Source organism: Leptodactylus fuscus, chromosome 6 (genome assembly GCF_031893055.1).
Source record: "Leptodactylus fuscus isolate aLepFus1 chromosome 6, aLepFus1.hap2, whole genome shotgun sequence".
Lineage (NCBI taxonomy): Eukaryota > Metazoa > Chordata > Amphibia > Anura > Leptodactylidae > Leptodactylus > Leptodactylus fuscus.
The window spans coordinates 104,660,999-104,674,286 of NC_134270.1; the positions used below are offsets into that span (position 1 = coordinate 104,660,999).

At 43.5% G+C, this 13,288-nt stretch overlaps 1 protein-coding gene across 1 annotated transcript; it reads right to left on the minus strand.

Annotated features, from left to right (window-relative positions):
• Positions 1 to 3,801: 3,801 nt before the first annotated feature.
• Positions 3,802 to 9,524, minus strand: SOX18 (SRY-box transcription factor 18). Its single transcript, XM_075276957.1, has 2 exons — positions 9,054 to 9,524; positions 3,802 to 6,946 (listed from the first exon to the last, which is right to left on the minus strand). The coding sequence occupies exons 1-2, from the start codon at positions 9,361 to 9,363 to the stop codon at positions 6,159 to 6,161; spliced, it is 1,098 nt and encodes a 365-aa protein (XP_075133058.1). The 5' UTR covers positions 9,364 to 9,524; the 3' UTR covers positions 3,802 to 6,158.
• Positions 9,525 to 13,288: the final 3,764 nt, after the last annotated feature.

Below are 13,288 nucleotides of genomic sequence, written 5' to 3' on the forward strand. Positions count from 1 at the left end.
GGAACATGAAACTGGGGGCAGGTGAAGGAGAATACGGCATGACAGTGGGAGCAGAGATGGAGAGGACGGCATGACACTGGGGGCAGAGATGGAGAGGACGGCATGACACTGGGGGCAGAGATGGAGAGGACGGCATGACACTGGGGGCAGAGATGGAGAGGACGGCATGACACTGGGGGCAGAGATGGAGAGGACGGTATGACACTGGGGGCAAAGATGGAGAGGACGGCATGACACTGGGGGCAGAGATGGAGAGGATGGCATGACACTGGGGGCAGAGATGGAGAGGACGGCATGACACTGGGGGCAGAGATGGAGAGGACGGCATGACACTGGGGCAGAGATGGAGAGGACGGCATGACACTGGGGGCAGAGATGTGGAGACATGAATCTGGGGGCAGAGATGGAGAGGACATGAATCTGGGGGCAGAGATGGGGGGGACATGAATCTGGGGGCAGAGATGGGGGGGGACATGAATCTGGGGGCAGAGATGGAGTGGACATGAATCTGGGGGCAGAGATGGGGAGGACATGAATCTGGGGGCAGAGATGGAGGGGACATGAAACTGGGGGAAGAGATGGAGGGGGGACATGAAACTGGAGGCAGATGAAGGGTGTATATGAAGCTGGGGGAGAGATAGAGGGGGGACATATAATTTACGGGTGACTGTAGGAGGATTATACTGTGTGCGGGCACATGAAAAATTAATGAGAATGGGCAGAGTCAACATAAAAGTGGACGGCGCTAAATTTGCTGAGGCACATTTTGTCCCTTAGAAGGTGGACGGGGGGGGGGGGGGATTGTTGGGGCATCGGGTGTGCGGCTCTGCGGAGAGGGAACTGGGGCAATAATATATAAGTTTTTAGCTGGAGAACTACAAAGCACACAAGACCTCCAAAGGTGTGTGTGCTTTGTATTAATAATGATGTAGGCCGCTATGCTACTAGCATAGCAGCCTGTTTGGGGGTGGGACTTTCACTTTGAAGGAGTGTTCACATTGCGTTTTTGTCCTCCTTTGCCGGGATACATTGGTAACCAGTCACAATTATCTCCCCACTTATCCCTGCATGGAGAACTGCAGGCCCCCCTTTTTTTTTAATGGCCAGTTCTTCGTGCAGGGATAAGTTGACAGCTGATTCTGACTGGTTACCAATGTATCCCGGCAAGGGAGGCCAAAAACACAATGTGAAAAAGCCCTGAGGATTTATTAAGAGGGCTCTTATAGATGGTGTTGGCTCTCTATAGGCGCGGTCACACGTAGTAGATTTTACCTGCAAATAGAGTCTGATTAAGCCTTGGAATGCTGCTAAATAAAGGGAAATGTAATACAGAATTGGTATGTCGCAAAATAAGGTAGTTTTAAAATGGCGGGGGGGGGGGGGCAGACACTTAGGCTGTATGGGGCCCCAAAATTCCTGATGGCGGCCCTGGCAGGGGACACTATTGGGGATAATACTGTGTGCAGGGGACACTATTGGGGATAATACTGTTTGCAGGGGCCACTAAGGGACATAATACTGTTTGCAGGGGCCACTAAGGGACATAATACTGTGTGCAGGGGCCACTAATGGACATAATACTGTGTGCAGGGCTTACTAAGGGACATAATAGAGTGCGGAGGAGGGGGTCGGTCGAGGTCTTCGGCGTCGGTTTGGGGAGGGGGGGCCCCATGTCAAAAGTTCGCCACGGGGCCCCGCCATTCTTAGTTACGCCACTGTATGGTATGCTGCTATTGTTTATTCATTGTATGGTGGTATTATGTAGTCATGTTATGTGTTATCTACGGCAGTGGTCCACGGCACAGGACTGGGCCAAGTATTACTTGGTACTGGGCCGAAGGATGCTCTTTTTCAGTGAGTGTAGACTCAGCATGTGTCAGAGTGCCAGTCGCTACTTACACGCTGTTCCACTTTCACACTACGTGAGACTCGGCTTGTGTGTGAGCTGAATCTCCCAGCCTGTACATTACGCTGGGAGAGGGTCTCCTAGCATTATAGTTATGTACTCTGCTAGGAGTCCCAGCATCCCATGGTTAAAGTATGGGACAGTATGTCCAAACAAGACAATTTTCTTGCGAGTACACTACCCTTCTCTCCCTGGGCTGTGGGAAAATTGGTCCATGGTGCAGGATAGGTTGGAGACCACTGGTCTAGGGTATTAATTAGTAACCATAAGTTGGTGTTATTCAGTTATGGTATGGTGAGGTGTCTAGTCATGGTACAATGGTATTACCCAGTCACAGGATGGTGGAATTATTCAGTTATGGTTTGATGCTGATATCTATCCATGCACTCATAGTATGGTGGTGATATCACAGTATAAGGGCTGTTATCCAGTCAAACCATGGTCTTATTATTGATTGAAAGTAGGGCACTATATGTAGTCACAGTATGGTGATATTTAGTCAGCGAATGGATTATTTTATTATAATACAGCTAATCTTTATATATAGACTCCAGGTTATGGTACAGCATAGTGTCCTCTGGGCTCTCCAATAAAGCACATGACTGCAGGGGAACACAGTCCACATTACTGACCAGCATGACCCAGGTGTTTGCTAGGCAGTATTGCCTTGTGTAATTGTCTGTGTGGTATTTACATTTATTAATCGTGCCATTGTTACATTATCACAATAGATAAATATTAGTTTTATTGTTCAGTTTTATTGCTCTGCCCCAAGCAGTACTATGTACTTTGTTTGAATTTGCCTTTAACACCTTCATCACCAGCTATTTTAGTTTTGTTTTTTCACTAGAACCATTTTGGGAGGCAATAGAACTCCAATATTTCTACCAGTGTGGGGTTTTGTTTTTTTTTGTTTTTTTTTTTACTATTTACCATGCATGTTAAAGGGGTTGTCCAGGATGAACCTTTTTTTTTTTTTTTTTTTTTTGGAGGAGGAGGCCAGGGAAGGTGAAAATAACCAAACCCATACTCACTTGTCTCTGGTGCTCTGGCATCTCCCACCAATGTCCGCTGCTGCACACGACCGCTCAGGCCAATTAACGGCCTAAGGGATGGACATGGGAAGGCACAGGGGATGAGTATGAGTGATGTTCCAATTCCTTTACTTAAGCCACTGAGCATGGGGAATTATGTCCCCTGGAGTGCTCTGCAATCTTAAGAGATTGTGCTATGGAGGAGTTGGTACATGTAATAATAATTAAAAAAAAAAAAAGTACTCATATTGGGCAATGCGTACAATGTCCAATAGTGTGATGGTGCACACAAACTCTTTACGGAAACATGCCTGATAAATATAAACTGGGTCCGATATATAAAATATAACTTCTACTCCTATGCAGGGATGGTTTTAGCATTTCTATGCCTCAATCAAAACTTATGTCTGGAGGTTCCTTTAATCAAAATATTTAAGTCATACCAGCTTCTTACATTCCTCATCCTGGCTCCTATATACAAGTGAAAAATCTGGGCAAAATATTGGAGCATGTTGTGCTTTCTTATGTGACAAGTGTGTTGCCCTTTAATGACCCCACACTAAATAGTTTTTCACCTTTTATGTTAGTTCGCCTTTAAGGATTTATCAGAAGGCATGAGTAGTTATGTGATGACATGCTGTAAACTAAAGGTATTCAGTTCTAAGAAGCTGGGGTCAAGGAAAGCCCCAATGCCAAAAGTCATTGCTTGAAGTATCCTAGAAATGCAATGTGGACAGTTCTGATTCAAAAATGTAAGAATGACAGAGCATATATGTAAAAGCCTCTTCATCAGATTTATTTTCTCACATGAGGATCAGACCAGAATGATACAAACAGACAAGGAGCAATACTGAGCTTTATTGCAAGTGTGCGCCAGACCATATGAACCAATCAGTAAATTACAATCAATAACCAATCAGAAATTAGCTCATTAGCCTAATTGCATCATTTTTGGTTGGCCAATAACAAATTGATGCATTTAGGGCAGAATCACCCCAACCAGGGCCTACAGCATGGGGAAATAAAGGCATAATGTAGTGTAAAGTATAAAGGGGAAACTGGAGGTACACCTAGTCGGGGTGATTACACTGGCTCTGCACCAGGGGTCGAAGTGGGCCCATTTTAATCCTGAATTTGGGCTCTTCTTCCTGATTCTATAAATTGTGAAAGCCAAATGATTGGTTGTAATGGTTTAGCACCTACCGCAACAATATTGAATTACTGTGTTTTTTTTTTTATATGTATGTTTGTGTGTACTGTAGTATTGTGTGTTTGCACATATTGTACATGTATACGAACAGTATGTATATTTATGTCTGTAAACCATAGAGTAAATGTGTAAAGTGTATACGTTTGTGCGTATGATAGGTGTATGTACTGTATATTGTGTGCAGTGTATACATACCATGGGTGTATGTGTATCTTTGTATACAGTGTGCATGGTGTACATGTATTTATATTGTAAATGAGTGTATGGTTTATCTGTATATATTATAGGTGTGTGTATGTAAGATACTTTCCAAGACAGTGTACGTGTGCAGATCTTACTTGTTACATATCAGTTCTGTAGCTTGTGTGGCATTGTATTTTTAGTGTCACCAATCTTTGTGTAATGCTTCAAAATCAATAAAAAAAAAAAAAAAAAAAAATTACCCGTCAAGTCCCCATTATTTTCTCCCATCCATAAAAAAAGTTACATTTAAAAAACAGCTTTTACATGGTATACAAGTGTAGAAAAAAATAAAATAAAAATGACATGTTATAACATGGAATACAATACTGATTCAACCTCTCAGGACACAGGAGAGGCCAGTGCAAAATGTTACCCAGAATCCCGGCAGCCAGGGGGTTAAACGGACCTGCTGTTCTCGGGGTTTCCACTCAATGGTCAGGGAAAAGTCCGTGGGTCATCTCAACTCACAACCCTGGAAGGTGATCCAGGACTGAGCACAGTATCAGAGACTTTAAGGCTACATCTGGCTGTATTATTTTCAGAAACTTGGGCAAGCAGACAGTCAATACTAACACTCAGCATGTCCCACTTGGTCACACAGTTTTTTGCAATTCATAGCCTGCAATTAATAAGAGTATATGCAAAAATAATTATTTCTACTTCTATGCTTACAAGTAGTTGCAAGATGGTTTCAACAAGGTAAAACATCAGCTAGTAGATACCTGTCAGCAGGGGAGAACTATATGAGAGCAGTAGCTGCAATTGCACCTGGGCCATGAGCAATAGATTCCCTAATGCTTTTTCTGCCAGGGTGTTATACATGGCACATGACAGCTGAGGCCCTGTTACAGGTTTTGCTTATTTCATGTTATGATGCAAAGACTGAAAAATACAGTAACAGTTTCAGTGCATTGAATTGCCATTGTCCTCTATAATGTTCCAGTGTGATTGTGACTTTGTCAAACTGCAAAAAAAGTTGCAGTATGATGTAACTGTGTCATCAATGCAACACAGCATCTCAAGGAACCTAGCTATAGTCTGACAAAGAAGTAGTCTACTGTTCCTGTCTTATGTATTCAGGGTGATCTGAGCGCTCATAAAGATGAGGGAGCCTAGCGGTATCAAGTAGCTAACAGAGTGACATCAGCCAGTGTGGCATCATTCTGGTTTAGAAAATATTGTAATAACTATGATAGGTGAAAATAGATTTGCATCTCATTATTAATGTAGGATATGAATAAGCGTGTGAACTTTGAGGTGCACTCTTCACCTGCTAGTAAATTTCTGGGTTGAACAATCTATTAACTCTATAGGGACTACTCAATAATAGGTTACCAATTTTTGGGTCAGTCCCACCTACTCATAACCTGCTCTAGCATTCTTATGCAAGTTGTTCACCATAAGATCTTAACCTTGTGGTTAATCTCTCCTATAACTTTCCATATATACAATCTAGTTTACTAACATCTATTTACCCTTAAATAAAACATGGAGATACTCTTTAGTTACAGCTGTTTCCAATTGAAAGTGCATAAAAGCACTGTATAATCTCCAAGTTCAATTCCTTTCTGCTGTCTGCTGCCTTGTACCCTAGTTAAAGACACTAGAGTGTTGTGTTCCAATGACCCCATTCCACATCCCTTTATCACAGAGATAATCTGCACTTGGCACCCAGCTGAACACTGAGCTAGGGCTGCGCCTGCCCCATACTGGTGCCCATCTGCCACCATAGACACCAGATATTTGCGCTCATTTTGGAGTTCTGTCAGCCAGTGATGCAAGGACTATAGTACATGGCGGTGCTGGCATCAGAGAGAGCAGAAATCAGACTGCTCTCCTCACAGGGCATAGTCCTAGCGGTAGAAAGCTTGGTCATTGGCAAGTGATACCCAGGAATGGGCACCTGAGTCCTGCTCATGTTTAAATATTGGTCAAATTCATTGCGGTCAACATCTCCCCAAAGCTCAGATGGATTCAGATGCTCCATGGTATCCACCTGGGGTGCTTCTGGAGGTGGAGACAGTTGGCCCAATGGAGTGCAGGGTGGAGCACTAGCTTGAGGGTTGTAGTAGAATGCATTGGACGGTGGAGTCCTGAGGATGTTACTCATATGAGATGGTGAGGGGGAGTAGGTTATGGAGATCTCCCTCAGGGTCTTCTCTTGGCTGTATTCAATGCCATGCTGATAGGATCTAAAGGGCATTGGTTCTGTGTCCTCCCGCATATGAGGGGGGAAGAATGCTGGTTCACCCTGCTCCAGAACATCCAAAGGAGACATTTCTGGGGTTGGTAACCCAAAACTCTCTAGATCATTAGAAGCCAAGGGCTGCAGTTCTCGGAAGTGGGTAAGGTTGGAAGAAAGGTGTCCTCCAGAGTATCCATCAGCCCGAAGCAATGGGGAAGATTCAACTCTCTTCATCTTCTTGGCCTGCTTCTTTCTACGTGGGCGATACTTGTAGTTTGGATGATCATGAAGATGTTGAACACGCAGACGTTCTGCCTCCTCCACAAAGGGGCGCTTCTCTATGACAGTCAGACTCTTCCAGGACTGACCTGTAAATGGTAAACAGTTATCAACACGGTCAAGAAAAATGGGGAAGAAATCTTTCATCAATGATAACACCAAAGACATTTATATCATTCTCCTATAATACCGTCCCCTATAATCTATGTGCACTAATATAATTACTATACTTATCCCTATATACAACTAGTATAATTTTCTCTGATATTCCTGCAAGAGTAGATGCACTAAAATGCCACTTTCTATAATATGGAAAATAACTTGTATAATTCTGTCCCATGTACACATATTGTATATATGTACTATAATACTGCTCTCTGTAGATATGAATAAAATAACTATGATTCTATTGCTTCCCATGGACAAAAATATAACTATTATAATTCTGATCCCTATGAACAAGAACACACCTAAGGACAAAAGTACTACTTATGTCAAGAATATAACTTCTATAATACTGCCCCTATGTATAAAATATATCTGCTGTAATACTGTTCCATATAGATATGAATATAACGATCATACTACTGCCCCTATATACATAAATACAACTGCTATAATATTGCTCCCTGTGAACAAGAATATACGGTACCTAAGTTCCAAAGTACTACTTCTTATGGACAATATAGAAGTTATATTACTTCCCCCATGTATAAAATATATCCGCTGTAATACTGTCATATATAGATATGAATATAACAATCATACTACTACCCCCTATATACAGAAATACCACTCCTACAATATTGCTCCCTATAAACAAAGATACACCAGCTATAAAACGTCACCTAAGGTTAAAAGTACTACCTCTTATGGGTAAGTGAGTGAGCAATTAAGTTTAATTGCTCACTCAGTGATACATGTCTAATCCAGCAGCAATTGCCCTTCAGTGATAAGTTTTCTTATGGATAAGAATACAAGTTCTGTAATACTGCCCCCTATGTTGAAACAAAAAAAACAAAACAAACCTAGTGTTATACTGCCCTTGATAGATATGAATATAACTGTTATACTACTGTCCCCTATGTACATAAACTACTATAATTTTGTTCCTATAAACAAGAGTACACCTACTGTAATATATCACCTAAGGGAAAAAATTTTTTTTATATAGAAATCTGAATCTGCATTTTGAGTTTAGAATTTACACTTGCACTGTTTTTCAAGATCTCTGTTTATTGTGGAGGACTAGGCATTTCTATAAGAAAAATTTATCTTTGTCCCGTATTAGCCAGTGGATATGAAATGTGAAGTTTGAGAGTCCTCAGTAGTTGATACCTTTTTTTAATGGCTAACAATAAGTCATCATTTTTTGTTAGCCAATGCCATAAAAAAAAAAAAAAAAAAAAAAATTGTATCAGCTACTGTGGACTTAATCTTTACATTTCATAGGCACTTCTAGTTAATGTCCAGGCTCTAAAACTCGGTCCTGACTTATTACTCCTCACAACTGAGGAGTCGCTCTAGTTGTATGCAGTTGACAATCTGATGCAAGTAAAGAGCTGGGACTCGATACATTTTACCTGCACTGGTACATTGTAGCAGTTCAGGGAGGATTGGTGCTGCTGGTGTATTTCGCTTACACAGACTTGTCTTGTCTGGATACAATTAGAACAAACCTTTAGGTATGAGAAACATTAGGTCTGTAGAAATGTTCAATCTCTTGATATAAACAAAAATGCTTTTATTACCTAAAAACAAGCAGAATTTTTTTTTAAACTGTAGCGTATTGAAGAACAAAGATGTGCGGAACTTTTTAGAAATTTATTAAGATTTTAAAGGAGATCGATAGATAGATAGTAGTGTGTTTCTACATGTAATAGAAGATTACCCAATTTTATCTCAAGCAACATCATGCGGTTTTGAACTCTTGTATAGATAGAGAAATATTGATGACACTTAGACACTCGTCCTCATATAAATAGATTTTAATACTCTATGGCGGTAGATATTCAATAGCACTGGATTATTCTGGTATGCCTTTATATACTCTACCAGTCTCTGCAGTTAAATACCAATATCCCTTTAGCACCCATTTCTACAATTATATCAGCTCATCCTGCGTTATCCTCTATGGTGATATAGAATAATTCATAGCAGCCTCCTTCCCAGTCCCATCACAGAATTTATTCTCACCCAGCATTTTGCTTAGTACAGCATTGTGTAGATCCGGATTTTGCTGTGCCAGTCTCTTCCTCTCGTCTTTAGCCCACACCATAAAAGCATTCATGGGGCGCCTGATCCGGGGGTCACCAGGTTTCTCATCAGAAGAGCTGTAGCCGCCATATCCGGACTGGGGGCTTGCAGCAGGACTGACCTGAGCTACAGGAGAATTCGAGGTTCGGGTAGGCTCAGGAGCAGAAGCCGGAGGAGGGACCCATGAACTTCCGCCGCCTCGACCCAGAGTTGTCTCCTCTCTGCAGTAATTTGACTCAGATCTATGCATTCCAGCTAGGCAGATCCTGTAGACAAAAGTGGGTGCACAGAATATGAAGGTGTCCTCAGGTAATACACAGTGTACTCCACAGGAGAGAATATAGATGTGATAGCTATCTATCTATCTATCTAATCACTGCCTTGTCACTGACTCTTTATCACTACCCTGTCATCCAGCATCCAGCTGTTTGAGCAGTTAAGGGTATTAGGGATCAAATATAGAAACTTGTCACCAATCAGCTGCAAGATGGGAGGAGATGAATGTGACTGGTGGGTGGGGGGCAAGGAGGGACAGCAAGAAGGTCTGATGCCGTGGAGAGCAGTTTGCTCGCATATTCAGCATGGGAGAAGTTAACCCTACAGAGCAGATCCTGTAAAATACAGTCATTGGTAACTGAATTGTATACTGATCATGGGTTTTGCATTGTAAGGGATATTAAAAAAAAAAAAAAAAAAAAAAATGTGCAGAGACTTATTTTTGTCTTCTTAGCATTAGTCACATGTGAAGTCTAGGCTCATATGTTCTCTGTTGTTCCCAGTTTTTAAATTAATACCCTTTTCGTGAGAAGTCAAGTATTGCTACAAGTACAAAAGTGCCCAAAATGGCACCAGTCATCATTTAAGGTTCTCAGAAGCTCTATATACTGGCCCCTTAGGACCAAGAAATTAACGACTATAATACTGCCCCCATGTACAAGAAAATTATATAGCACTGTCCCTTTGTATAAGACTACAGTTTCTTTTTGTCAGGTTTTTCTATGACAGAATATTTTTTGGGTTAAATCGCAATTTTAAATTTTCTTATTCAGCAAAAAAATAAATAAGTTTATTTTCCACTAATGCGAGTTGGGTAACCAGAAGATAAGCTGCATCTCCACTCCACACAAGCCTCAATGTTTTATCCTCTCCAAAAAAAATAAATAAATAAATAATGATGTTTGACATCCTTGAGATCCAGACACTAGGGGGTGCTGTGGCTTACCTACTCAGTCCTCATTCTAGTGGTTGCTCTCTTGTACTAGTTTGCAGCTTTGAATAACATTCCAACATATGGCTGCCTTCACACGGAGTTTACGCTCCACTCATTCTGAACATAAACTCGTTCAGAGTGAGCGGCGTAAAACAGATCCCATTGGTTCTGTCTTACGCGCGCTACCCATTTAAATCAATGGGAGGCTTTTTAACCTACTGCTTTCAATGTGATACATCACATTGAAAGCAATAGGTTAAAAAAAAACAAACTTCCCATTGATTTCAATGGGTAGCGCACGCAAGGCAGAACCCATTGAAGTCAATGGGATCTGTTTTACGCCGCTCACTCTGAATGAGTTTACGTGTCTGAATGAGCGGAGCATAAACTCCGTGTGAAGGCAGCCATGAGTCTGACTGGGATGTCTAGGGCCCACCAGTAGAATTGTTTCTATGGGCCCACCATCAGGACCCCTGATACCGAGACAGGGCAGCTAAATGTAATAACATGTCCGGAGCCATGCTGCTCACCTGCCATACGATGTGCAACAATGCACTACCTAAACCTACTGCTACACACTGTATGGAAAGTGATCAGCATGGCTCCTAGAAATGTTACCATTACCTGTAGCCACGCTGTCCTGGAAGAGCTGATCTGCAGAGGTCCTGGCTGTTGTATCATCACAGACGTAATATTGATGGCCTATCCTAAGGACAGACCATCAATATTACAAAGATGGTTAAATCCTTTAAAGTGCTTATCCAGGAATTGGATCAACCCATGTGCTGGGAGAGAGGTGTAAAATAAAAAAGTAAATAGAAAGCGCCTTCACCTGTGCCCGTTACTCTGTTGTCCGGTGCCAGTGTCCATTTAGTCTTGTGCCGGTGCCTCCTTGCTGGGAGTCCTGCATCTCATGTGATTGCTGAGACTAATAATTAGGTGCAGGATTTCCAGAAATGAGGCCATGAGCCAAACAGACACAGGTGGGAGACAATGAGGTGCTATGGTCAAAAACTCAATGAAAAACACTGCGTCTCACTGTTGTGCCTAATCCTTAAAGAGGACCTTTCATCATTTGGGGTACATGCGGATTAATACACCGCTAGAAAGCCGACAGTGCACTGAATTCAGCTTTCCTGTTCTGTGCCACAGGTGAAGAGCTATCGGTAGCTCTTCACTGTCAGTAGGGAGTTTCTGACATTCTGCCAGGAACGCCTCTCCTCACAGTAGCGTCTATTGTGCCATACCTCCCAACCGTCCCGATTTCCGCGGGACAGTCCCGATTTGGGTGACATGTCCCGCGGTCCCGGTTGGAGGGAGGTATGTCCCGATTTCAACTCAGATCTGCGTCCAGAGGACGCAGAACTGAGTTGAACACACATGCGGCTGAAGGAAGGAGCTGACACAGGTCAGCTCCTCGCTTCGCCGCTGCCCGCCTCTCTCCCTGACACACGCGGCTGAAGCTGCTCGCGTGCTCGCTTCGCCGCTGCGTCTCTCTCTCGCTGACACATGCGGCTGAAGCGAGGAGCTGACCTGTGTCAGCTCCTCGCTTCGCTGCTGCCGCCGGCTCCTGGCTTGTAGACGCGATGTACACGCCAGGAGCCGGCGGCAGCAGCGAGGCGAGGAGCTGACACAGGTCAGCTCCTCGCTTCAGCCGCATGTGTCAGCGAGAGAGAGAGAGAGAGAGAGAGAGAGAGACGCAGCGGCGAAGCGAGCACGCGAGCAGCTTCAGCCGCGTGTGTCAGGGAGAGAGGCGGGCAGCGGCGAAGCGAGGAGCTGACCTGTGTCAGCTCCTTCCTTCAGCCGCATGTGTCAGCGAGAGAGGCGGCGAGGGAGCGGAGGAGAAGGTAAGTTTAATGTGGAGGTGGAACGTGAATCTGGGGGCAGATGAAGGAGAGGACGGCATGACATTGGGGCAGAGATGGAGAGGACAGGAATCTGGGGGCAGAGATGGAGGGGACAGGAATCTGGGGGCAGAGATGGAGGGGACAGGAATCTGGGGGCAGAGATGGAGGGGACAGGAATCTGGGGGCAGAGATGGAGGGGACAGGAATCTGGGGGCAGAGATGGAAGAGGGACATGAAACTGGGGGCAGATGAAGGGTGTATATGAAACTGGGGGAGAGATAGAGGGGAGACATAATTTACGGGTGACTGTAGGAGGATTATACTGTGTGCGGGCACATGAAAAATTAACGAGTGGGCGGAGTCAACACAAAAGTGGGTAGGGCTAAATTTGCCGCGACGCGCTACGCGCGCCGCACATTTTGTCCCTCTTTCGGTTCTTCAAAAGTTGGGAGGTATGATTGTGCTGTACTGAGAGCGGTAAGGAAGGCCCCCCCCCCCTCAGAGTACAACACAATATACGCTACAGTGAGGAAGGGGCATTCCTGACTGTCAGAAATGCCCTTCTGACACAGAATAGCTACAGTAATTGTACCGATAGCTCTTCACCGGTGGCACAGAACAGGAAAGATGAATTCAGTGCACTGTCAACTTTCTAGCAGTGTATAAAACCGCATGTGCCCCAGGTGGTGAAAAGTCCTCTTTAACATCTCAAAATACTGTACATCACACTATTAGGACAAGGCCTAGCACAGCGTCCAGCAGCCAAAAAGCCCCGGTGTTTCTGTAGGTATAATTGACATGCTGCTTTTTCCCAAAAACTGCAACAGTTACTTAGTCACACACACATATATATGTATATATTTATTATTAACGGGATTAGCTCAGGGATCGCTGTCTTTAGCACAAAATTAAAGTCCAATCTAGCCAAGTATGATGCAACCAGTTTTATTTTTAAAGTTGTGCAGGAACAAAATGCCATGCAATACAAAATAAATCCTAGCCGTCCAGCTTCTACCTACAACACAGGTTACCTAACTATGAGAGCTGGGTCTTCTGCACAGCTCCCTGAACACAAAATACAGCAGTATTACGCACAACAAGAGGTTTTCCAGACGCAG

Coding starts and splice junctions, on each gene's coding strand:
- SOX18 (XM_075276957.1), bottom strand. CDS start 9,363: ATGCATAGATCTGAGTCAAATTACTGCAGAGAGGAGACAACTCTGGGT. Junction 6,947..9,053: donor TGTACTAAGCAAAATGCTGG/GTGAGAATAAAT, acceptor TACCATTTACAG/GTCAGTCCTGGAAGAGTCTG.